This window comes from Drosophila yakuba, chromosome 3L, assembly GCF_016746365.2.
Source record: "Drosophila yakuba strain Tai18E2 chromosome 3L, Prin_Dyak_Tai18E2_2.1, whole genome shotgun sequence".
Lineage (NCBI taxonomy): Eukaryota > Metazoa > Arthropoda > Insecta > Diptera > Drosophilidae > Drosophila > Drosophila yakuba.
This window is the reverse complement of record NC_052529.2, coordinates 10,247,381-10,270,763: the sequence shown is the minus strand read 5'-3', so window position 1 is coordinate 10,270,763 and position 23,383 is coordinate 10,247,381. Positions and strand designations below refer to the sequence as shown.

General features: G+C 42.3%; 3 protein-coding genes across 5 annotated transcripts; 2 read left to right on the top strand and 1 right to left on the bottom strand.

Moving 5' to 3' along the window:
- Positions 1–707: 707 nt before the first annotated feature.
- LOC6533578 (phospholipid scramblase 1) lies at positions 708–5,549 on the top strand. 3 transcript variants are annotated; one of them, XM_002094252.4, is made up of 5 exons: positions 708–1,111; positions 1,754–2,084; positions 3,872–4,362; positions 4,431–4,589; positions 4,845–5,549. In XM_002094252.4, the coding sequence occupies exons 1-5, from the start codon at positions 926–928 to the stop codon at positions 4,902–4,904; spliced, it is 1,227 nt and encodes a 408-aa protein (XP_002094288.1). In that variant the 5' UTR covers positions 708–925; the 3' UTR covers positions 4,905–5,549. The 3 variants fall into 3 exon arrangements, with proteins under 3 accessions (XP_002094288.1, XP_015050160.1, XP_015050161.1); XM_015194674.3 differs by lacking the exons at positions 708–1,111; positions 1,754–2,084 and adding an exon at positions 2,776–3,110 and having other exon boundaries at positions 3,885–4,362; XM_015194675.3 differs by lacking the exons at positions 708–1,111; positions 1,754–2,084 and adding an exon at positions 2,785–3,110.
- Positions 5,550–5,686: 137 nt separating this feature from the next.
- On the top strand, positions 5,687–7,772 carry LOC6533577 (insulin-like growth factor-binding protein complex acid labile subunit). Its single transcript, XM_002094251.3, has 2 exons — positions 5,687–6,461; positions 6,517–7,772. Exons 1-2 carry the CDS (start codon positions 5,847–5,849, stop codon positions 7,504–7,506), a joined length of 1,605 nt encoding a protein of 534 aa, XP_002094287.1. The 5' UTR covers positions 5,687–5,846; the 3' UTR covers positions 7,507–7,772.
- A 336-nt stretch (positions 7,773–8,108) lies between these two features.
- LOC6533576 lies at positions 8,109–10,390 on the bottom strand. The gene is made up of 2 exons (XM_002094250.3): positions 9,731–10,390; positions 8,109–9,653 (listed from the first exon to the last, which is right to left on the bottom strand). Exons 1-2 carry the CDS (start codon positions 10,316–10,318, stop codon positions 9,339–9,341), a joined length of 903 nt encoding a protein of 300 aa, XP_002094286.1. The 5' UTR covers positions 10,319–10,390; the 3' UTR covers positions 8,109–9,338.
- Positions 10,391–23,383: the final 12,993 nt, after the last annotated feature.

Genomic DNA, 23,383 nt, shown 5'->3' with positions numbered 1-23,383 from the left:
ATACAAATTACATATGTCAAATAAACGCAATCCATAAATATTCTATGAAAATACCTCACCAAAAAATTTGTTCAACAGGTTTAATAAATAATATAAGTCTCTAGGTATGCAGAATAGATTTAAATAAAACTCTAGTGGAAAATGGTATTTTTAAGTTATTAATATTTTATATTATGTTTATATTTTAAATATAATTTATACAAGTTTTGTGACACGGTATTATTAAACAAAAAGTTCCTATTAAACAAAAAGTTCCTAAAGTTTAAATTTGTTGGAGCTATATATATTTCATTACTTTAGAGTTAAATAAATTAATTTTTAAAATTAACCGATTAAGAATCCGAATTTAAATGAACTAAGTTGCAAGCTCGCAATAGAGGTTTGTGTCTTTACTTTACCCGCGTTTCCAATTTTGGGCGGTGTCTTTGCTTTCTCTGTTCTGCTAAGAACAAAGCAGCGCTGCACCGGCTCTGTTAAGAAAACATTTCATTTATACATTATTTTTACATTGTAAGGTAACAATTTTATAAAATATATTTTATATAAATATATTAATTTTAACAATAAGTGAATTTAATCCTATTTAACTAAAGTCACGCTACATTATTTTTTTAATATATATATTTTGAAAGTTTTCCTAGAACCAAAGTATTTTTAGTATGCAAACTTTTCCCTGTAGGTGGTATTTTTTCGCACTTCAGATGCGGTCACACTGCGAAGCCCACCTGATTGAGCGAATTGCAATACATTCGAAACTGCGAAACTACTTTACTTAACAGATAGTGCGTGCCAAACAAATACAACATTGTTGCGATTTCGTTGGGGGCGTGGCCACAACAAATCCCCTCCAGTGCAACAACAACGCAGCACGTGGAGAGCAGAAGCAGAGGCGAAAAATAGGGAAAATCCCGGGAAACCCCACGAAATGAAGAGCAACGTCAATCAGGGCGGTTACGCCCCACCCGGTTTCGGATCCGGATTCCAACCGAATGCTCCGCCCGCCGAGGGATTTGGCTACCCACCGCCCAGTGGCGCCCACAACGCCCCCTATCCCCCCAACGTCCCTGGTCATCCGCAGCCACATCCACAGCCGACGCCGCCCATGAATTACGTGAGTTCCAAATGATGAAGTGGGTGGTGCTGGTGGTGTAGGGGGTGCTTCTTGTACAGGCACATCACAACCATGACGTCATGCCAGTTGCTATTTGCTTATTTATAAATACACACTCACGCAGTCTGTTTGCTGTGGACTGAAAGAGATTCATTCGATTTCCACGCGAATCCGCGGAATCAGCGTGTTGATAAATACAAACAACGTTTTTTGCCCCCTTACAAACAACTGAGAACACAATGCACATATGTACTTGCCTCAAAACCAGTAATGCAGACTGTATAAGCAAGTCGAAAGCTACATTACGCATGTTTATCATGTGCCGCCGTTTTGCTTCCATGGCCTGAAAACTTCCCCTATGTTTTGAACTCATGCCAGTGGAGCACTTTGTTTTCACTTGAGTATTAAGCGAAATTAACCATATTACTCATCATCATAGAAACACATCGAAATCTAAGAGAGAGGAAACACATTTCATGTTTTAACTTATAAAACCATCTCTGCTTATCTACTTCATACATTTGCGCGGCAAAGTGCTGATAAGTACAGCTTGAAAAATCCCAGCCCGAGCACAAAAACTAATGGAAACGCCCCTCACAGAAATATTTGACTCATTCTTCAATCGAAACCCGATCGTTGCAGGGGTTTACGCCAGGTCCTCAGCAAGCCGGATACGCACCAGTTCCCCAGATGCCGCCGTACGGAGAAGCGCCGCCCTACGGCGCCGGACAACCACCTTACGTGGGTGGTCCAGGTGGACAGCCACCTTATGTGGGTGGTCCAGGTGGACAGCCAGCCTACGGAGGAGGAGCACCACCTCCACAGGCCTTTGGAGGGTATCCCCCAGGACCAGCAGGTCCTCCAAGCGCATTTGGCGGATATCCACCGGGACAGCCACAACAGCCCATCGTCACGCAGCCGGGAATGGGACCGGGAATGGGTCCGGGAATGGCCCCACAGGGCGGACCAGCAGGCAAGTAATCGAACACTAGTGTGTAACTCGAAAAAATATTCAAAATGTGGGACTAAATGAATAAGTATCGATAAGAATAAGTATGATAAGAACTATGGCCCGAATGGAAGTGCATTGATTGACTCTCAAATATTTCTATATGGTGTGCATATTATGGCACCAGACTTTTATCACTTTCTGCTTCCTTGTTACAATTATTCGTTCCATATCTGAGTTTACTTCTTATATAATGATCCTACGCAAAAAGCTGAATCAAAACAAGATCGCATCTCTGCGATGCTCCGTGTGTCGTTGCCCCGCGATTGAGATAATGTCCAATCAGTTGTCTTAAGATTTCTTCGGGTGCAAGCACTGAACCCATCATCCCAGATAGAGGTAGCTAGCCAAGATCGGTGTAGAACAAAGGTTCCCCCAGATGCAAAGTGGGGTGCAAACATTTACGTAGTCACATTGGACAGCGTTAGATACTTTGAGTTTCTTAGACCGCCTCTTATCAATTGTATTTTTGTTTACACGTGCATCGGATCCGTCCGAAATAAGCTGAATAACCCTGCCAGATCTTTGGCGCTTATCGGAAAGCCAAGCGTCTGCCTTAATTGAACCAATAAAATAATACAAAGCGTCATTTAAAACGCCCGTCGCTGTGTATGGCGTTGATTTTTGCCCGCCGAGCATTTAGTTCATCTCTGTGCTGCAGAGCAGGCGGTTGTGTCAGTCTACAAAAATGTCCACTGAAAACCCAGCAAGTTGTGTTTCCACACTGGATCTGAGTGGCGCCGAAGCTCGGGGACACCCGGAGGAATCCAATTCCAGGGGTGTGAAGAGCGGCTCCAAGGTCCTGCGCTTTATTTGGCACTCGCTGTATACGCAATACAACCAAATCTGCTCAAGGTCGCAGACTCTGAGGCAACTGGTCTGCAGGGAGGCCAACAAACCACTGCCCAAGAAACTCAGACACACCATCCGACTTAATAAGTCGGCCAAGCGAAAGGGCTACGAGTACTATGTGAGCGACGAGGACAGGAGGTAAGCAGGTCATGTTGTGGTCTTGACCAGAAACTGTAGGATTGAAGATGATGTTGGGTCTAAAAGATGAACCTTTAAAGCTTTTAATAGTACACTTCAGTAAGATAATTGAAATTAATAAATAGGACCTCAGTAGGAAGTAATTTTTAAAATTACCTTATGGTCGAGGCCTAAAATTAGGTGAAAAGGTGTTTTACGAAACAATTAAGAATTAATACTTAATATGATTTAAAACGAACATTATCTCAGCACGTTTTCCGATAAGATTTATCTATTTTAGTTAGGTGCAAAAACCTTTATTGATCTAAAAATATCTCAATTATGTAAATCTTGTCAAGGTTTCCTTACATTGTGAAATTAAATATTTAATCAGAGATGTATCTTTAGAGCCCGTGATAAAGTATATCTCTCTAGCGCCGATTAGATACAAGAACCTGGATGGGCGAGGTAGCATAATAGGTTGTGGGTAAGGGTTATCCATGGGATGTGTCAGGAGGGGCATGCTACATTGTGATGCTTCCAATTAGAAAGGCCGAGCAATTGTGCCGCTGACATTGACCAATTGACACACTGGCAACTGAACGAGCTGAACAAGATGCCCTTTTGTGTGCACTAATTTAATTTAGCCGCCAAGATTATAGGAAGTCTGGAGAAGAGAGCGTTATCATAAAGTTCACTTTAAGTTTTATTTTTAAATTCCATTCAATCAAATTATACATTGAAGAAGTATGAATACATATTAATGAGTTATATTTTTGCAGGAGACTGGATGAGTATACCTACCGGAATTCCGAACTGTCCGCGCGGATTGGAGTACCTTACGACTATCGACCAGCTTTTAGTTAAGCAGAAGGTCGAGCTGCTGGAGGCCTTCACGGGTTTCGAGACCAACAACAAGTTTACGATCAAGAACGCCCTGGGTCAGAAGGTCTATTTCGCGGCGGAGGACAACGATTGCTGCACGCGCAATTGCTGCGGTCCTGCGCGTCCCTTCGACATGCGAGTCTTCGACAACTTCCAGCAGGAAGTGATCCACATGCACCGCCCGCTGGCCTGCTCCTCCTGTCTGTTCCCCTGCTGTCTGCAGAGCATCGAGGTGTCGGCGCCACCCGGCAATGTTATCGGCAGCATCGAACAGGAGTGGTCCATCTGCTCGCCATCCTTCCGCATCCTTAACCACGTTGGCGACACGGTGATGCGCATCGAAGGACCTTTCTGCACCTTTTCGCTCTGCGGCGACGTCGAGTTCAATGTATGTCTAGAATATTTATGTTTTATGTGTGATTTGCAAGCGTGTGATAAACCATTTTTGATTTTCAGGTTGTTTCGCTCACTGGTGAGAAGATCGGCAAGATCTCGAAGCAGTGGTCCGGCCTGGCACGTGAAATTTTCACGGATGCGGACTTCTTCGGCATCAATTTCCCACTGGACTTGGATGTGCGCATGAAGGCCGTTCTGCTGGGCGCCACATTCCTCATAGTAAGTGTGCTCTTTTCAGCTAAGATTTATTGTAGTTATTCATCCTTGGCCTCTGCCAATCAGTTATATAGTGTTAATTTTTATCGGTTCAAGCTGTTAACGCGTCTGCAGCGCAGATTTCGTTGGTGCTGAGGTAATGTTGACCCTCAGGCCCATGAAAACCTTCAGCTTAGTTTGAGTAGGCTAGTGCAGCACTAAGTCCTTCAATCGTATATGTTACCCACACTAAATGTATGCTTTCTATTTGCCCCACAGGATGCCATGTTCTTTGAAAAAGCCGGTAACCGAGAGACCGATGGGCCCGGAATGCTATAGGAATCAGGTGGTGGCTTGTGCATCGATTGTTTGTGCCTGGGAACTAAATGTGGCGATTGTGGCGATTGTGACGATTGTTGCGATTGTAAGGATTGTGGCGATTGTGGCGATTGCGGCGATTGCGGCGATTGTGGCGATTGCGGCGATTAACTGTTGTACATTATCTTGAGTTGCTACTTTATACAATTATCTTCCCGGTGAACAACCGCGTACTAGTCTTCTGTACAAAATGCTTATTGATGAAAATGGATCGCACTAATGGAACTCCTTGTTAATTTTGATACTGAACTGAACATACTGAACTCAGGCTTCCCACGAGAGAGGAAGATAAACGCTTTTCAACGCTTAGATTTATTTTTCTTGCGTAAACTTGTGTTAAGTATTCAACGAATAATCTTCTTTATTTATGAATTTATAATGAAGCGCTGAAGCGACAACTAACTAACGAATGATTCGTTATTGAACCATGTACTTTAAACTGTATTTTGAGTGTCTTATGGATAAAAGTATATATTTAACCTTGCCTATTGTTAAGCATCAGAGAATATATATATGTATACCCCTACTGATATTACGAAACAGTAGATTTTCTTTTTATGTATGTATTACAACAAATGTTAAATAAATCATAAACCAAAATATGTATTTGTTCTTTACCAAAATAATTTATATATGAAATGATATTTAAAATAATATTGCCGTATTAAAGTAACCACAATTAGTTGGTTTATATGTAAAATTACAAGATGAGAAATAACAAGACAACAGCAAGCTTCGTGTTGAAAAGAATTCAACTGGGACCATCACTAATTTATCAGCTGTTGGAATTGGAAACCGGCTTTTGGCTGAACTAAAGAACAGAAACAAGTTTGCTCTGATAAAAATAAACTCAAATTAACGCATTGCACTTGGCTCAAGTAGAGGTCCATTTTAGTTGAAAAAATGCAGGCGATGCAAGTTTTGGCCTTTCTGCTCCTGTCCGGAGTGTTCGGAAAGGATCTTCAGGAGTGCGAGGATCTGGGAAATGGAAGCCATCTGTGTCGGGAGATCGAGAGCTTCGAACAACTGAATCGATATGTCGGTGAAAAGTGGCGAAGTGTGAAGGTGGTCAATGAACACACAGGAATCGAAAGAGCAGAAGATAGGCAACTGCCTGGTCTCTCTAGACTTTTGCAATTGGATCTATCTGAAGCCGGTGGTGTGACTCTCGGCGAAAACGGACTGCAAGATTTTAAGGCGCTGCAGAAGCTGAATCTCACCCACTGTCAGATGGAGGAGCTGAAATCAGAGCACTTTCCCAACCCATCCGAAATAATCCATTTCGATGTGAGCTACAACGACATATTGGCTATTACTGCCAACCTGATGAGTCGGTTCGCCAATTTGGAGTACGCCAACTTTTCTGAGAACCTGATAGCCCATATAGAACCCAATGCCTTTAAGGATATGAAAAAGCTACGGTTTCTCGATCTAACCACCAACTATCAGGAAAACATAACTCTTGGCGAAAATGCAAACTTGCGTTTCTTGTCTATTAGTAACAACAATTTGAGAGACGTAAGTGATTAACAATTAAGTTAAAGCCATGTTATATACTTTATAAATCCCTTAGTTCCAATGGTGTCACTTGAGGGGATTGCCCAAATTGGAGGAACTGCATCTTCACAGCAATTGGCTGGAGCACCTGGACATGGGAATATTCTATGCGCTGCCCAATCTTCGAGTTTTAAATGTGTCCAACAACAATCTATTTGAGATCAAGCGCACACTTTTCATGGCTCCCGGAGAAGTGGCGCCATTGGATCTGCTCGACTATAGCTCGAATAATGTGAAGGTCCTGGAGGACTCCGTGTTTTGCAGGCTCAAGAAACTAAGAACCCTCAATTTGTGGCTGAACCAGATAAACAGAATCCATCCGAGGGCCTTTTTGGGACTGAGCTCACTGCAAACTCTGCACTTGCAGGGTAACAAGATCTCGCTTCTGCCCGATGACGTCTTTGCCAATCTAACAGCTTTGGAGAAACTGGATCTCAGCAGGAATAACATAAAGAAGCTGGGAATGCGTGTATTTGGTGAAAGGATTCTTCGCAAGCTGACCTACCTGGACTTGAGCAACAACTACATTGCGGAGCTGCATCCTCTGGCTCTTTCCTCTCTGCCTTTCATCCAGGATCTTAGGCTCAGAAGGAATAAGCTGGTCACTCTGGATCTGCGCATGTTTGCACCCCTGCGACAATTACAACTGCTCACAATTAGCGAGAATCGTCTGGAGGAGATTGAGGGCGATATTCTGAACACTTTGGATCGCCTCAATCACCTGGAGCTCAACAACAATCGTCTCACCTTCTTGCCGGACTTGAAGTCATTACAAAGTCTCTTGCATTTACAAAACATCACTTTGGAGGGAAATCCTTGGCAGTGCCTGTGTCTGGACGAGATCACCACCTGGTTGAATGGCCATCACGTGTCCTACGCTCGACCCAGCAGTGCCTACTTCAGTGGAAGGAAGCCCCTCTGCGTTGTCACGCCCATGGATAAATGCCTGCGCGACATTCAAGAAACCAGAGCTCAAGGAATCGTCGAAAGTTATGAGAAGATATAACCTTTCCAGACTTCACCTCTTCCATATTTGATATGATTTCTATTGAAGAACTAAGAAAAGTAATAATTCCTGTTTAAATCTGGCTGACGAGCTTTATATTGGCAGTAGCTGGTAAATGGCTTCACAAGAGCTTTAGTAAGTTTTTGCTTTCGAATTTAAATCAGATTTTTATCATCATACATCAAAGTAGTAAGTGCATTCATATTCCCGACTGTAAAACGCATGTGTGTCACCAGTTGAGGAGCAATAAATCAATATCCACTGAATGCTGGACTGCAGTTTCTGTTGTGGGTTCCGCTTCGCTCCGCTGACTGACTGGACGTCCGCCCCAGGATCCTTGAAGAAGCCTCCGTAAATCACAGACAATTGGATGACCATGAGGGCAAAAGTTTTAGCTAGCCAAAGTATTTGGCCAACTGTCGTAAAACAATAAAACGGAAGGCATGCGATGGGCAGAGTGGGAGTGGGAATGACTGGGGCGGAAAACCGAAGCAGAGATTTTCAAATACTTAACACCACTTAAGCGAACAGTTGGACAATGACAATGACGGGGGATTCGAATGGGGATTGGGATTGGGAATTCCAAAAAGGGCAAGGTGGGATTTGATTGTTGAGCGTAATTTAGCGCAAGAATTTTTATTAAAATTTCCAATTAGTTTGCAGATGAACTTTTTTGCTGGCCGCAATGAGTTGACTGATTGATCGATGGACTGGGCTGCCAAGTGGGATTAGTTTGGCCACGACTTTAGTAATGAATCGAACAAACCTAAGACCATATAAGGATAGCTACAGAGCTATGTCCTTCCAAGGGACTCCCCTTAAACAGAGCAAGTTTCCGTGGTCTTGTGCTCTCTAACTTGGCGCATATGCATTCAACTGTATGAATAGGCCGCAGGGTCAGAGGAGTGAGCAAGTGGAGCACAAGTATTCCAGGTATTCAAACGGGCAACAAAGGAACAATGGACCCGGGAAGTTGGCAGCCAGGACATGTGCAGCCAATGCGCAATTACGGGAATAAAGGGCGCAACACGGAACACGGTGTATCCTTGCTGAGCAGCTGCCATAAAAGTTTTACTCCAACGAGGCCTCCACAGCACCTTCAACACTCGGAGGCCACTAATGAAATTAAATTTTCGGTTTCACATTCGCTCGATGAATTAAGTGTCCTGTCAAAGGTGAAAGGTAAAGACTCCATGAGGAAGGGACTTTCGTGCGGAAAGCATTTCCTTTCCGTCCAGGTCCGTTCAATTAATTTGGCCACAAACTTTGCTCGGTCTGTTGTTTACCCAATTTGATAGCTGAAATTTTTGGCCCGGAAGGAGTCTCGTTCATGACAAACTTGTTGCTCCCGTTCTACGGGGAAATTCCTTGGGCCACCGAGCCGTGAACCCTTGTCAAACCAAAAATGAAGCTTCGCCAAGGTGTCAAAGGCATTCTGGCCATTGATTTTCCGCAGATCGGAAACCCCTTTCGATTTCCCAACGCTCTCGGAAAATGAATTCAAATTCTAATTCAAATTTAGTGCACATCCATTTGGTGGTTTTGCCATTTTTTGCAGCATTTCAGTTGGAGTGGCCACTGCACAATCACATTTTGTCGGTTAATTACATTCACGGCTAATTGCATTTCTGCGGCTTAAAATGCCGCAAAATTTGTTAACAAAATATTTGCAAAAACATTTTTGCACAATTAGCTCGATCATTGTGTGTTTCATGCCGCATGTCCGTGTGCATATTCATTATGCGCACATTTGCACCCGTGAAATGCGAAACTAGATGGCACTTTAAATTACAATATTGGCGTTTTTGTGGTTCACTGCATTTTCAATTATCTCAATCGAAACTTTCGACGGAGCGCGAGTATTTTTTCTGCTTTGGCAGAGGAGCAGCCAGGGCGAACTTGAAGGATCTTCGCTCCTTGGCACTTGAGCTCCGGCGCCTGGTCAGTTGGGTGCTCTTCTCCAGCAGCAACGATAGCTCCGACATGGATGGAAGTACCAGGTTGTTGAAGTTCTTCAATGTCAGCGCTTCGTCCAAGCTCTGGGTGTACTTCATCAGCTCCTCGTGGCACTTCAATAGCGTCCTCCGGGATTTGCTCAAAGCGCTTGCGAAGTCATAGTAATCTTGCTTATTGCACATCAGGGGCGCCTTGAGGTAGGATGTAAGTATAAGTATTAATAAAAAATATTTATAATAAATAATATGGATGAATGTTATGAAAATACCTTGGATGCAAAGCAGAACTTCATGTTGGTTTGAATGGGTCGCACGAAGTTGTCGCTGTAGTCGAGGTAGTTGCCCCTGGAGATGTCCAGGTCATTGTATCGCTCCAAGCACAATCCCGTGTTGTGCTTCAGCTCCTCCTGCCACTTGGGCACCTCGAGCAGCTTCTTGTCCAACTTGCTGATGCATCGAATGTTGCGCTGGACAATTACGTCCAGTGCAGTCAGAGAATCAGTTGAATCCTTAAGTCGGCCGTTCAATTCGATGATCTGCTGGAGAGCTCGAACTGTGTCCTGTTGCACTCCTCGCAGTTCGTCATTGTCCGAGCTGGACTGCTCAATGTCCAGTTTAATGTGGTCACTTTCGGAGGGACATTCGGCCTCGTTTACTTGCACTGGACGAATGAGGAGGCCCCTCAGATAGAGCACCCTTTGTTTCATCTCCTCCAGCTTATTGAAAACCTTCGGAAGTTCAAAAGCCGAAGAACTCTGCTCTTCCTGGATTGTTAAGTTGTCCAGAGCGGAGATGGTGCAGTGGGTCACTTCCGATTCACTGGGAGTTTGAAGAAGTCCAGCAGCTTTGCAGTCCATATTTATTTTTTTTTTAGCTTACTAATAAATTGTGTAGTGTGTATATGTACTAATTCATGGAGTGCTTGGATTGAAATATATTAAAAATTTAAGTAAGTCACCTTTGGATTTTATGATATGCATATTAAACTAAGAAAAATAATGGCTTCAATAAAGTGCGTGTGTTACCTCCTTTTGCCTGTTCTACAAAATCATAACATTTTAAGAAATTAAACCAGGATGCCAAAATCATTGTTTCCAATTTTGGCATTTATGCCCTCGGCGTTTTAATGAAAATGCCTGGCCGGAGCGCCACAAGGTATGCAGCTCACACAATGTTGCATGCAGCCCAGATTCTTTCTCGAAAAAGGGCACACACCTGAAATTCGGCCAAAAGGGGTGGAAATTCCAAGCTGCTAATGATTTTTAATAGCCAAATTGCAAGAAGCAGGTCTGTGGTAGAGATGCTGCAGTGGGTCGCAGCTGCCTTCGTCCTGGAAATGCCTCTTAAAAGCGTATTTGTGGCAGGACACCAGGCCAACACACACACACATTCTCTCGATGCGGTCAATAAAGTATGCAAAGTGGTAGCGGCAGGTGGGGGAGAATGTGGGCGGAAAGGTGGGGGGAGTGACCATGCTGACCTTAAAAACAAATTAGTGGCGCTTACTCAACAAGATTGAGTGGCTCGTGTATCGCTGTCATCGGCATCGTCATCATTGGTATTCTGCTCTTTGGTCAGGGGCGAAAGCCAAAAGGGGACTTTATCCAATTATGACACTCTCAATTTCTATCAATTGCGCATATTTTATATGTTATTTATGGCTTATTGTATATTAAGCATCCAATATCTCTTTATAGACCTAGCATAGATAAATCAATTGTTATTTAATGTTCATTCATTTATTGCTGCTTTTAGGTCGCAACACAACGAATTGAACTTATCTCAGCATAAAATCAAATAAAGTAAAGTCAATTAAATTGAAACTAAAATCCATATTTATAAATCTAATTATGTATCCCCTTAATTCCTATTTTCACGCCACTGTCCATGGACTACGTACTTTGCTCTTGCAAGCGGAGCAAAAAAGGAGGAAAAAATCTGAACTTAATTAATAAAAGAGCCTGCGGCCGTTGCTCCTTGATCCTGTGGCTGCCTACTGAATCCTGCTGCCAGAATGCATCTATTTATAGGCACCCATATATTAAGTGATGAATATTCATGCCACCAAGGGAGCAGAACTACGAACACGCCGATGACGCTGCAAATCAACAGTCGAGCATAATTTTTGTTAATAAAAGCGTGTAATAATTTGCCGCCAGCCGAAAACAGGAGTCGTGGGATGACAGAGGGGGTGGAGGGGTGGAGAAATGCCCGGCATGTGTTGCAAATGAAATTATGTAAATGCGACAGCGACAGCAGCAACAACACAAATGTATCTGCAACTGAATTTTGTATCTTTTTGGGGCGACGAACAGCGGTTGAACCACGAAAACAATGGAAAAGGGGGGGCTTGTGGTGGTCGGGGGACAATGCAAACCACATTCTCTGCCAAAACAGGGCTTAATGTTGATTAGATGAATTAAACATGCAAAGCCCTAAACCAGCAGCAGCAGCAGCAGCATCAGTTGTTGTCGCATTTGGTATCTCTGGGCCGAACAATAAACGGCAGCATAAAATAGATATGTCCATGTGCATTGCGTATTTACTGGGATTGTGGCGTTTTGTGGGGGAAATGAAATTAGTGCAACCTTTTAACTTTTGCGCGGCAATTGAATAACTTTAATTGGTAATAAAACTGAGCTCACATTGAGCCGGAAATTGCGAAACTGCAGCTGGCAAAGCCAATAGCCAATTGCCAATTGCCAATCACCAATCACCGGGTTTATTTCAAAGGGGTAACTGTAGCAATCCGCAATTCCCCTTTTTGGCCGCAAGCTGTTTACGATCCTGCCAACTTTAATAGTAAATAACAACAATACCAAGCGCCGCAGGAGCAGCTGCTCAAAGTTTCAGAACAACACAGAAAAGCGGAAACTCAGGGAAAACCAGCAGTAGCTGCAATGCCCAGCGAAAAACCAGAGGAGAGAAAAGAAAGAAAAGTTGGAAAACACTTTACTTTGATGACCGTCCAAGTCTTTTGCTCTCGACGTTGTCGCCATGGCTGCCATTCAAATGGCTCGCTTAATTTTACCCTCACCGCGGGGATTGTGGCAACTTTTTAATGACTCCTGGACATATTGTCCGCCCAGGTTGTCATTTCATCTGCGGATCGCGTCGGGTGACAGGCTCAGTGCGCTGGAATCCACTTTTCGGGAATGCCAAAGTGACAGTTCTTTTTTTTAGGCATAAAAAACAGGTGTTTCCATAACGTGGAAGTTGTACGGATTCCAAAGGAAGCAGGAACACTTTTCAGGAATCTACGTAGGCAGAAACTTTGTGAAAATAATTTTGGAACTTGAATTTTATTGAATCTCATACAGCTTATGCTTAGGTATTGCTCATTTACCGAACTAAGAAAACACGAAGTTTATTTCTTACCCAGAAAAAAGACTTTTAATTCGCTATTTAATCTCCGCATTTCAAATTATCTCATTCCTATATTTATACATTTCATTCGAGTTTCTTACAACTTATTCTCTCGCTTGCAAACAAAGACATTGTATTTATTAAATGTATATAATATATTCACACCTAAGTAAGACATCCACAGGTTGTAAAAACTATAAAGTGGCACTTAAAGTATTGAAAAATATTTTAAAATACATATCCAGTCCAAAATGGAAAGGGCAGCCAATAGTCAGCGATTGACCAGCGCACTGCATCCATTTTTTGAGCCGACGGCTAGGCCCAATCATTATTGATTTCCTGTGTGGATGCCCCAATCGCGTCGCAGACTTATCTGGAAAAGGGTGAGCTCTGGAGCAGCACTTGGGGCGCTTTGAGGGAAACTTTCTTTTGTACATATTATTTATGCCCGGCTCCCCGGGGGCTCAAGGGGGCGGTGAGGTGGGGTGGGGTCAGAGGTCCCCTCAATACAAGTGGCTCCTGTCACGGCTGTTATTGCTCTTTTATTTGTATTGGCTTTGGGCCTGGTTGCTACATTTTTTTAATTTATGTAGCAGCTGTTGCTCCGGCGTAAATGTCAAATGCATTGGTTTGCTTTTTGTTTTCCCTTTTAAAAGGGTGGGTGGTGAAAATAGGAGAAAGGGGAGAAAGGAGAGAAAGTCAAAGCCCGGGACTCATAATGTGTTAAGTTTTCGCCCCGACGAGTGAGTGGCTCGTGCTCGAGTTGTTGGCAAACAGTTTGGCTCCTTGGCCAAAACGCCGCTCCACTTCGACCAACTTCGAGCTTTAAGTGGCACTGAAAGTTTGCCCCAAAAGAGGCCAGCAAACTAATTATTTAGTTTCGCTTCGTTCCGTTTGGCAGCGGCGAATGCCAAACGTCAGGCAAATATCAATAAAAACTCCAATCGAGATCTATTTCAATTAACTTGTTAAAAAACTTTTTAATTAACGGCACTGCAGTTGCTGTACAAGTTCTTCCCCTTTTCCCTTTTTCCCATTTTCCCATTTTCACTTTTCTCCGCTGCATGCAGCCTGAATTTATGGCTGCTCCTAATTGGGCAACAATAGAGCGCAAGCAAAAAGGATTTACAAGGGGGGAAGGGGTTATAAAAATGGACGAGTCCTGTGATATGTAAATGTTTATAAATCAAGTTGCGACTGTTGGCGGTGACAAGTGGTGGTCGGCTGGTCGGACACTTGAAATAAATAAATAAACGAACAGGCGACCTGTGTCCTGGTTAGTTCAACATTCCGATTCCCCCTTTCATTCCATTTCGATATAGTTCCACTTTCACTTTTACTTTTACCCTCATCAAAAATAGACCGAGGGGTATTTTTTCAGCCTGACACCTTGTGATTTAAAAGCCGCAACATATGAGTCGGGGTGCCTTGTTCTTGGTGATTTATACGGACCCAGTTGATTTACCGCCACAATGGCTATTAGTGGGTCCAGAAATCCCACTACTCGAAGTATCCACTCGATTTGCTGCTGTCGACAATTACATTGTCTAGACCAGGGCGACTGTCACAACTAGATGCTCCTCCAGGACTTTGAGAACTTTCGGGCAAGGCGAAGAGGCATTGACTTCAAGTCGATTATAGAAATGACAAAAGCAGCATGGCAAGCAGCATACAAAGCTAAGTAAATTCGAGTTTTTTAGCCGCTTGATAAATTGTGATTGTGCCACCGGCTTGGAGCTATTAATAAGATAAATGAGCGTCAATAAGTGGCGCTGGCACTTCGATTTCATTCCCGGCTGACTTTCCGACTTCCTCTGGTACAACGCGGCGTATGCGTAATTACCATTTCATATGCATTAAGCGGAGCTTCAGTGCCGCCAACCGTTTAAGTTGCACAGAAGAATAAGTTTATTATATAAATATGGAATTTTCAATAATTGACATCAATGTTGCAAAGTGTAAGTTAACCAAAAAAATATGTGTTTTTAATTCATATAATAGCTCAGAGCTAAAAGAGTTAATTTCATAGCAGATTCAGTGTGGCACTGTTATTATTTTACTTTTTAAAGGCATTAAGAATTTTTTGAAGTGCTCTGAATAATTTTATATGAGGTAGGTGGCAAGAAGGAGCGGAAAACGGAGCCTGAAAGTGGGTAAAAGCGGACTGAAGCGGGAGAATCCGCTCCGATGTCATTAAGCGCATTTGAAAAATCATCAACAATACGCGTACAAACGCGATGCGTTGACAATGCTGCCAGCTTGGACGCTGGTGTACAAAAAAAAGAAAGAAACCGTATCAATAAATTGAAATGCGATCAATAATAATTATGATTGGGATTGGGATTGGGCGATTGGAGGATTGGGAGCCAGACAGGCGGAGCGCGCGGGCATTTCTCAAAGTGAATACACCGAATAATTGCGTTTCCATGCAATTGCTCAATTCCACAAGGAGTCGCTGCCTATCGGGCACAATAGGGCGATTATCGATAAGTGAAATGGGGCTGCAGAAATAATCATTAAAGAATGGCCCTTCGCAAAACGGATGACACACTCAAAAACTCAAAGGGCGATGAATAAAAGCGCTGCGGGCAATTTGCAAAGATTAATGTTTAACAATTACTTATCGGCGGAGATAAAGTGCCTCAATGGGAAGAACAAAAGCGATTTGTATTTATTGAAACTCTATATTTTATATATGTTATTGGAATTAGTTCAAATTCGAATTTGAAATTAAGTACATTTTTGTAAAACAATGTATTTAAAACCTCATACAACTTTGCTTAAACAAAAACTGCAAAAAATAATCTGAAATTCACCGCCAAGTTGCAACAATTTTTCTATTCAACCATTATTATCTTTAATGCACAATCGTTTATGAATCCATTCAGCCATTGTGATATCCCGCAGAGTTCCGACCGCAATTTCCCATCGATGTTCCCATTGTGCTAGTTCCCGTTCCCCACTTTCCTATTGCCCCGATAGAAGTGTATATATACTTTCTATATATACTCGTAAAAGAATGAGTAGCCACGAGCCACCGTCAATGGGAGCGTTTAAAAAAACATTAGTTCAACTAGCCAGCAGCAGCAAGTTGAAGCCGAGTTTAAGTTCAGCGAGCGGGGAAAATGGAAAAGTCCAAGATGCCAAGGTCCAAGGTTTTCCCCGCCCCCGAATGCGAAAGATATGTACCAGTCGAGTGACCGCAAATTTCTCTGGCCTGCTGTCCAGTTCGTCACAATGGAAATCCAATTTAATTTTACTGATTCTGCACTTTGCACAAATCGAAGTGCCCTGACCAAAATCTCATCGTTAAAGATGCGGTCGGGCCAAAACCGCAGGCTCCACCGCAAAACAGGCTGCATTTGCCAAGGGACTATGCGGCTTTAAGGGCGATCTCCATTACCAGACATGCATAAGTATAAACGTAAGTAGTATGTATGTATCTGTGTGTAGTACCGCAGAGTACAGTGGGCACATCTAATTATTGTTTACTGTGCTTAAACGCCGGGAAAATTGAATTGGAACCAACAAAAAATGCGACGAAAATCGAATTTGCGTCCGGAAGTTGGGTTTCCTTTGCGACCAGCAGACCGACCACAAGACGCAAAACAGAAAGGACCAAGTCAGGACAGGCCGGCAAACAAATCCTCAAAGATTTCAGCTTAGCCCAAGGCAATAAGCAGCCAGAGAAGCGTAAGGAAAAGCCATGGCAAAGACACAGGTGAAAGAGATTGTTGCACCGGGAAAATCTCAGCCTTGAAAAAAGGGCCAAACATTTGGGGAGGAGTTATTACTCTTGAATTACTCCTGATTTTATTGCATAACATTAGGACAACAAATATTATTACTACATAATCTGAAATAAAATATGTAAATATTGTTCAGTTAAAAATATATTCCTTTTTTTAAAACACCAAAGCCTAAAAAACCGATTAAGCTGCATTGATAGAACGTAAATAAGAAGACATATCAAAGTATACAAAGAGGTATATTCATATTAAGGTAAAGTATTAGCACCTTAAAACTAGTACCTTATTCTGCGTATTTTCTCGCAGTGCATCCAGAAAGGAACTAGATGACAGCAGGTCGGTTTGGGGTCTGCAAGGTTAGGCCCGGTTCACTAGACGTCAAGTCAATGTGGATTTGACATTTGATTTCAGACATTTGCCCGAAACCTTTCGCCTGCCCCGTACATCCGTACATCCGACTCCGACTTTCTTGCTCTGGGAACAGATTCTAGCAGATTCGAGTTTCGTTTGGGGAAATGCAACTGACCAAAACCAGAGTCATCCAATTAGAAGAAAACACCGAAATGAACAGGCCCAAGCAGCTGTCAGGTTGGCGAAGACGAGCATTTGCATTACGAATGCAAATTAAATTTCTCGCTCGGAATAAAAATCGGAGCTGCCGCTGCTTGATATATATACGTAATGCGTATATAGGGTCCTTTGGGCACAAGTCCTGTTTTTTTTTTTAAGGCACTCAACAATGCCCAGCAAATATTTACCTTATTAACAAGGCGACTGAGACAGACATCGAGTGGCCATGCCAACGCCCCCGTGATTTTTCCCCAATTTTCACCTGGCTTTTTTCACCTTTCGCCTGAAAGTAGGCTACAACTTATGCTAATGCCCCGCCGCTGGGTGTTAATTCAAACGACATTATTTAATGCCCAGCACACGCAACACTGAAAACAAACAGTGGGCAGCAAGTCGGATGTGTGAAAAGAAAGTGACTTTAATTAAACGTGTGTGTTAAGTGCCTTTGCATGGGCTTGCATAATTCAATGGAGCTCCACGAAAATTTCTACGATTGCGCAATTCCGCCAGGCAACCAGAAAGCAAACCTGCAGCTGAGTCACGTTTTCCCGCCAAACAATAGTTGGCGGCGTTGAACTAAAGACACCATCCATATGGCCATTAAATCGGCATCACCAGGTATATTAATATTATTTTCGGATGGATCGCTGTGTGCAATAGGATAATCGAAAAATTCTCATGTACCAGTAATTTTACACGGGCCAGGCCAAAATTTGCATATTTATTAAATTTTCTGATTGAATTTGATAAGGGATAAGGGCTGCTGAGCTGTTGAACTGGGGAAACCTTCGATGTGCCGATGTGCTGTGCTGATTTATTGATTGGACTCGGTATCCAGTTTCCAGTTTCCAGATTCAGCTTTCCGCCATCAAAGTTCGGAAGCCGAAAACTTGCGGTTTCATTAGCGAACGCAGACGTTTGCATTGATTTTTGCTTACAATCTCATGACTAAATTGGTTGTTAAAGCGAAAACATTGAATTAGTCAGCAAGTTTGGTAGTCGCTCTGGAATTCCACAAGTTTCGCATTCCCCGCCGTCTGACACATAGTAAATGTCAAAATTTTGTGACTTTAGAAAGTAGCTTCGGTTCATTCAAATGCTCAGTTTATTGCAGCCAATAAATGTAATAAAACATTCGGTTTAAGGATAATCCTGTTCCATGGGTTAAAGATTTTTATTGAAACTATTACCAAACAAGGAAGTTATTAAATGGGTGCTTAAATATTTAGGGAAAATCAGCTTAATATAGAATCAAGTTTTATGGCCCGACAAGAGATGAAAGATACAAATTAAACTTTTGCTTCGCAGGCGCAAACTTTCTGTCGCTGTGAGCTCAATCAAAATGTCCTGTTGAAAATGTGGAAGTTTGTGAGATGTCCTTTATTTCCTAAAAATAGAATTAGGACTAGGTGTTTGGTAAAGTTAAGCTGTTGAGAAAGTTAAACTCTTGGAATAGATATTAAACATAATTACATGTTGAGTAACCTGAACTTCTAATGTTCCATTAAATTTCAGAGAAATAATCGAATTTGAAATGAAAGTGATTTCAAAAACACTCTGTTAACCAAATTACGCATTATTGTTCAAGAGTTAACCACGTCATTTGCAAAGCAGGCAAAATAAAATTATTTGAATATCATTTCGCCATTTTATTTATGTTAATGATAAGAATTTGTTGATATTTGAACTAGACAAATGAGAAGAGCCACAGCAAAAGCACTAATTATTATTAAATTCATCTTTAATTTGTTTTTTTTCCATAATTAATGCTATAAACTATCTGCTTCGCACAGACTAACTTCGAATTTTGGCTGAGCTGAGCGATTTTCAGGGGCTGCTGCATCTAAGTTTGAATTGACGTTGATTTGGCCAAAAACCCCCACCGCCCAATCCCACCCCCTCTTCATCTCTCTGTGAGATGTGTTGCGTGTTAGCCAAGTCGACACTTCAATTTGACAGTTTTATGAGCGTAAATGGTATTTTGTTAATGTAGTTGTCACTCGTGGGCCACGCCCACATTTCAATGCCTTAAAGTGTCAATTACCAAGATGAAGCGCCCACGTGAATGTGTGTGTGTGCGTGAGTGTGTGTGTGTGTTAGCGGCATAAATAAATTATAAATTGCTTAGGGGCAACAACAAGAGCAATTGGTCTATTTACTCCGATTGCCGTTGTTGTTTTTCTATTTGCTGTGCCTGTTTATCGATGATTGTGTGTGCTGTGCTTCCCTTTCGTTGTTGTTGTTGTCCCCGCCTTTTTGGCCACCCCCGCCCCTTTTCGGCCACCTTCCCCCCTTTTGGCCATCCGTTATCGCCAGTGAAAGAAAGAGAAAGTGCCTGGAGCCAGTTTTTTTTCGGTATTTTTTTTTTTCTCTTATTTTGTTGTTCGAATTGTTGTCGATGTGTTGCTGATGCTGCCGGCGGATTGTTAGGCCAGGGGGCGGGGTTTAGGGGGGCGGGGCTGCAAAGAATGTCAATTTCTGGCCATAATGTGCCTCAGACTTTTGCTTTTCTTTGGAGCTGTAAAACAAGACCCAGGCACACACACACACATTGGGATGCTCATTGCCAGCCTCGGCAGCTTTCCCTTCCTGTGCGACAGCTGAATTCCGCTCTCAGTTACACAGTACACTGAGAAAAAAGCACTTTTTGTTTAAATATATATACTTTATAAGACTATATAATCTGTATATCTCTTGCACTTTTACTTTATGTTTAGAGATCTGAATAAGTGGCTGCCACTCTTTTAATAAGCATTTCCCCACTTAAAAATCTAGTTTTAATTTTTTCTTTTTAAATTGATAAATTTCTGTTTGATAAATGGTATCCTTCGCCATAATATGTCTCTAAAAATAAATTGTGTAAGTCTCATAAAGTCTACTGATTAAGTTAAGTGGCAGTTATGGTAATAAGTAACTAAATAATCGTTATGAAGACAAACAAAATGCTTCAGAAAGTAATAGTTCAAATAAGATCGGATAACCTCATGAGTGAATTATTTTACATACATTTAAATATATAAAATACATCAATGGATACATTAAAAAACTCTAATTTTTATGCAGAATATTAAAAGCAGTTATAAAAAAACCCAAAAGAAAGCAATAACTTTTTCCGGTGTGCCACTTGTCACATGGCCAACTTGGCATAGGCCTTGGCATTTGGTTGTTGGCCCTGGAAGATGAGAAGAAGTGGAAGCCGCTAGCCTGAAAGTAAAAATAGGCATTAACAGCTTATTAGATGTTGTTTTAACGATCCCCTTGTCGCCGATGACAGCTCTTTCTTTCCGTTTTTCTGCCTGTTTTTTTTCCCCATCTCGGCCACTTCGATTTGGGCAGAACCAGCTTCATATGCATATCGGACTTTCGCTAATTGAAAGCCCGCAAGTTCTCTCTGCAGTCGCACAGTCAGTCAATCGCTCCGTCATTCAGTCACTCAGTCATTCATTCGCTGCACTGCGACACAATTAAGCCCAACCTCAAAAAAAAAAAAAGAGTAAAAACGAGGAAAAAAAAACTGAATTGGAAAAAACTCTTCTTCGCGCACTTGGAGGTACATATTTAGAAAACCTTTTGAGGGCACTTTCATTTACCATTTCTTGTTGCCGTTGATTTTGTTCGCTTGTATTGAAATTGCCTCGGTTGTCTTGGCTTTCGTTCGATGGATGGATGCGTTCGCTTATTGAATGCGAAATGAGGGCTGAAGGCGGATAAAGGCGGTTGCAAATGCACAGGGAGAAAAGCAGGGATACTTCTGGCTATATTCCATGTCCTGGAAAAAGCCCACTCATGAGTCCCTTAAGCCCTATTTCTTTTACTGATTGCAAGAGAATGCAATTACCGAAATATAGCTCTCTCATTTAGTTCTGGTACTATAACTTTTTATGTGTATTTTCAAATACCTCCAGTTATCATAAAATTCTTTCCCGTGCAGGAACTTAACGGTCAAGAGGGTTCGAGTTGAGTTGCCTATTGTGCGCGGTACGTGAATGAATTCATAAAGAAATAAAAACGAAACCAAAAGGCAGGCACATTGCGGACCAAGCTGAAAAAAAAAAATTGAATGTAATGCGCAAATGAAATTCAACGGCGTCAAACGCAAATCCAAATACAAATCCGATGGTTTTCATTTGGCATTTGGTTTTCATTCGGCGACATGCACGTTGTATTCACTTTATTCACTTTAAACAAAGCGAAATTAGAGGCACGCACTTGGCATTTAATCAGTACGCACAGCAGCAACATCGCTGGCAGCGATATTAGCCACTAACTATAAGCCGCTTTTGAAAATCGATTAGTCGCGGTGTGGGGGAGTTGGCTTACATGTGCCCCCCCCCATCACTTCCCCCAATTTATTGACAGGTGGCAGACTCCCAGCCCCCCTTTTGGCCACGCCCCTGAAAAGTGGCAGCCATGATTATTCCAAGCACACAGCAGCGCTTTCATGCATAATCTCACCTTTAACAGCCATTACACCAATACAACACACGTGTAGTTCAGTCACAGTTGGGAAAAAGGGGGGAAAAAGGGAAAAGGGCAAAAGGAAAAGCACAGCCAGGAGCCACGAGTAACTTAGTGTTCGTGAAAAGCTGGAAAGAAAAGCGAAATCCGTTTGAGACAGCGACAAAACGTTGGTAATCAAATAATTTCATGCCTTTAATTGTCGGCGGAGGTCGGTTAGTGAGGATAATTGGATTGCCTGAATGGCGCTGGAACAATAATGAGCGTTAAATGAACAATGTACGTGGCGTTGGGCGGTGGGTGGTGGGCGGTAGGCGGTGGGCTGTGGGTAGAGTTGGGGGCGGGCCGTTATTGCGTTAATAAGGAGTTTCACGGACGAAAAGCGGTTAAGGACTCTGCCAGGGCAATTAGTGGTAAACTGATAAGAGTTCATGAGCAGGGGAATCAAACCAAAAGCTGCGAAGGGGAAACGCGGTTACTTTTGCCAACGTTTAATGGGAATTCAAGTTTGAATCGAATCAGAAAAACATTTTACCATTATGCTGTTATCATCTCTAAATGTAAATTATCAACTTTGTACTCAATTCTTATCATTACAAAATACGCTTTAAGCATTAAATGCGCATCTCTTACTTTCTGTAAATATCCTTAACTAAATGTATTGTAGCTTTGTTAGATTATTTATTAACCCCGACTGTTGTTTTCGAACTTGGCCAAATACAAAATATGGATTCAAACTACACCCAAGAATCACTTAAGCTCTTGGCGTGCATAATTAATCTCTAAATCTAGCGCCAAATTGCCGGACGGAAACTCTCAATTAGAGCTGCCAATCGCCGCCAAGGATTTTCAGCGGGTGGTATTTTTGCAGAAACTAAACGGAACAACAAGTGCGGCCAAAATTAATAAACTGGAAAAACTTTTGGCAGCACACCCCACCCCAAAACCGGAAAGGCACTCAGTAAAGCCTAGCAAGTTGGCCAGAAATTAATTAGTCAAATGGGGCAGGAAAGCAGCCCTAAAATATTTAGAAGAAGCTGGGTTTTGGATTGCACCAATGGGAGTGGGTATACCAAGTGTAGATGTGATTGTTGACCTGACCCCTTCCCCCGCATTTCGTTGGCCACCTGGCTTGACCCCAAAAGCCAAGCAAGTGTCAAAGTGTATTAAGCCATTAAAATGTAAAATTATATGCTTTTTGAACTTGCTTCGGCTTGACGTCCCCCTCACAAATAGTTAAAGTTTGGCCAAGCGAAGAGTCTTGTTTGTTGCCTTGGAATGAAAGTTTTCTGGGCATTGTTCACTAAGCAGAGATTTGTTTTTTTTTTTCCAGATTGTTTTCCTATTTTTTTCTTGTCTTTTTCTATTTTTTTTTTTTGGCACATTACATAAAATTTCGTAACATTCTGCGGCAGTCGGAAGAGACTCGGTTTCGGTTTCTGAAGTTGGAAGTTTAAGAAAACTCCACTGACCTGTTAACAGAGAGACTCGACTCTATGTGACTATGTGACTCCATACAGCCAGTTAACTTGGCTCGCAGCGGCTCACAGTTGGCCAAGAAGAAAGTTATAGACAGCTACACTACAGTAAAAACAACTTTTGCCCAAGAAGAAGCAGCCATAAACGAGTAGAACACGTTTTACTGTTGGACTTTACCGCTCTCGCTGCCTGCGTCGCCGTCGCTGTCGCCGTGGGCAGCGCTGCCGCCGTCGACGCCGACTGAAGCAACAATTTTCCCGATTTCCCGAGTATGTGGGAAAGCTCGGAGTTGCGACTGTC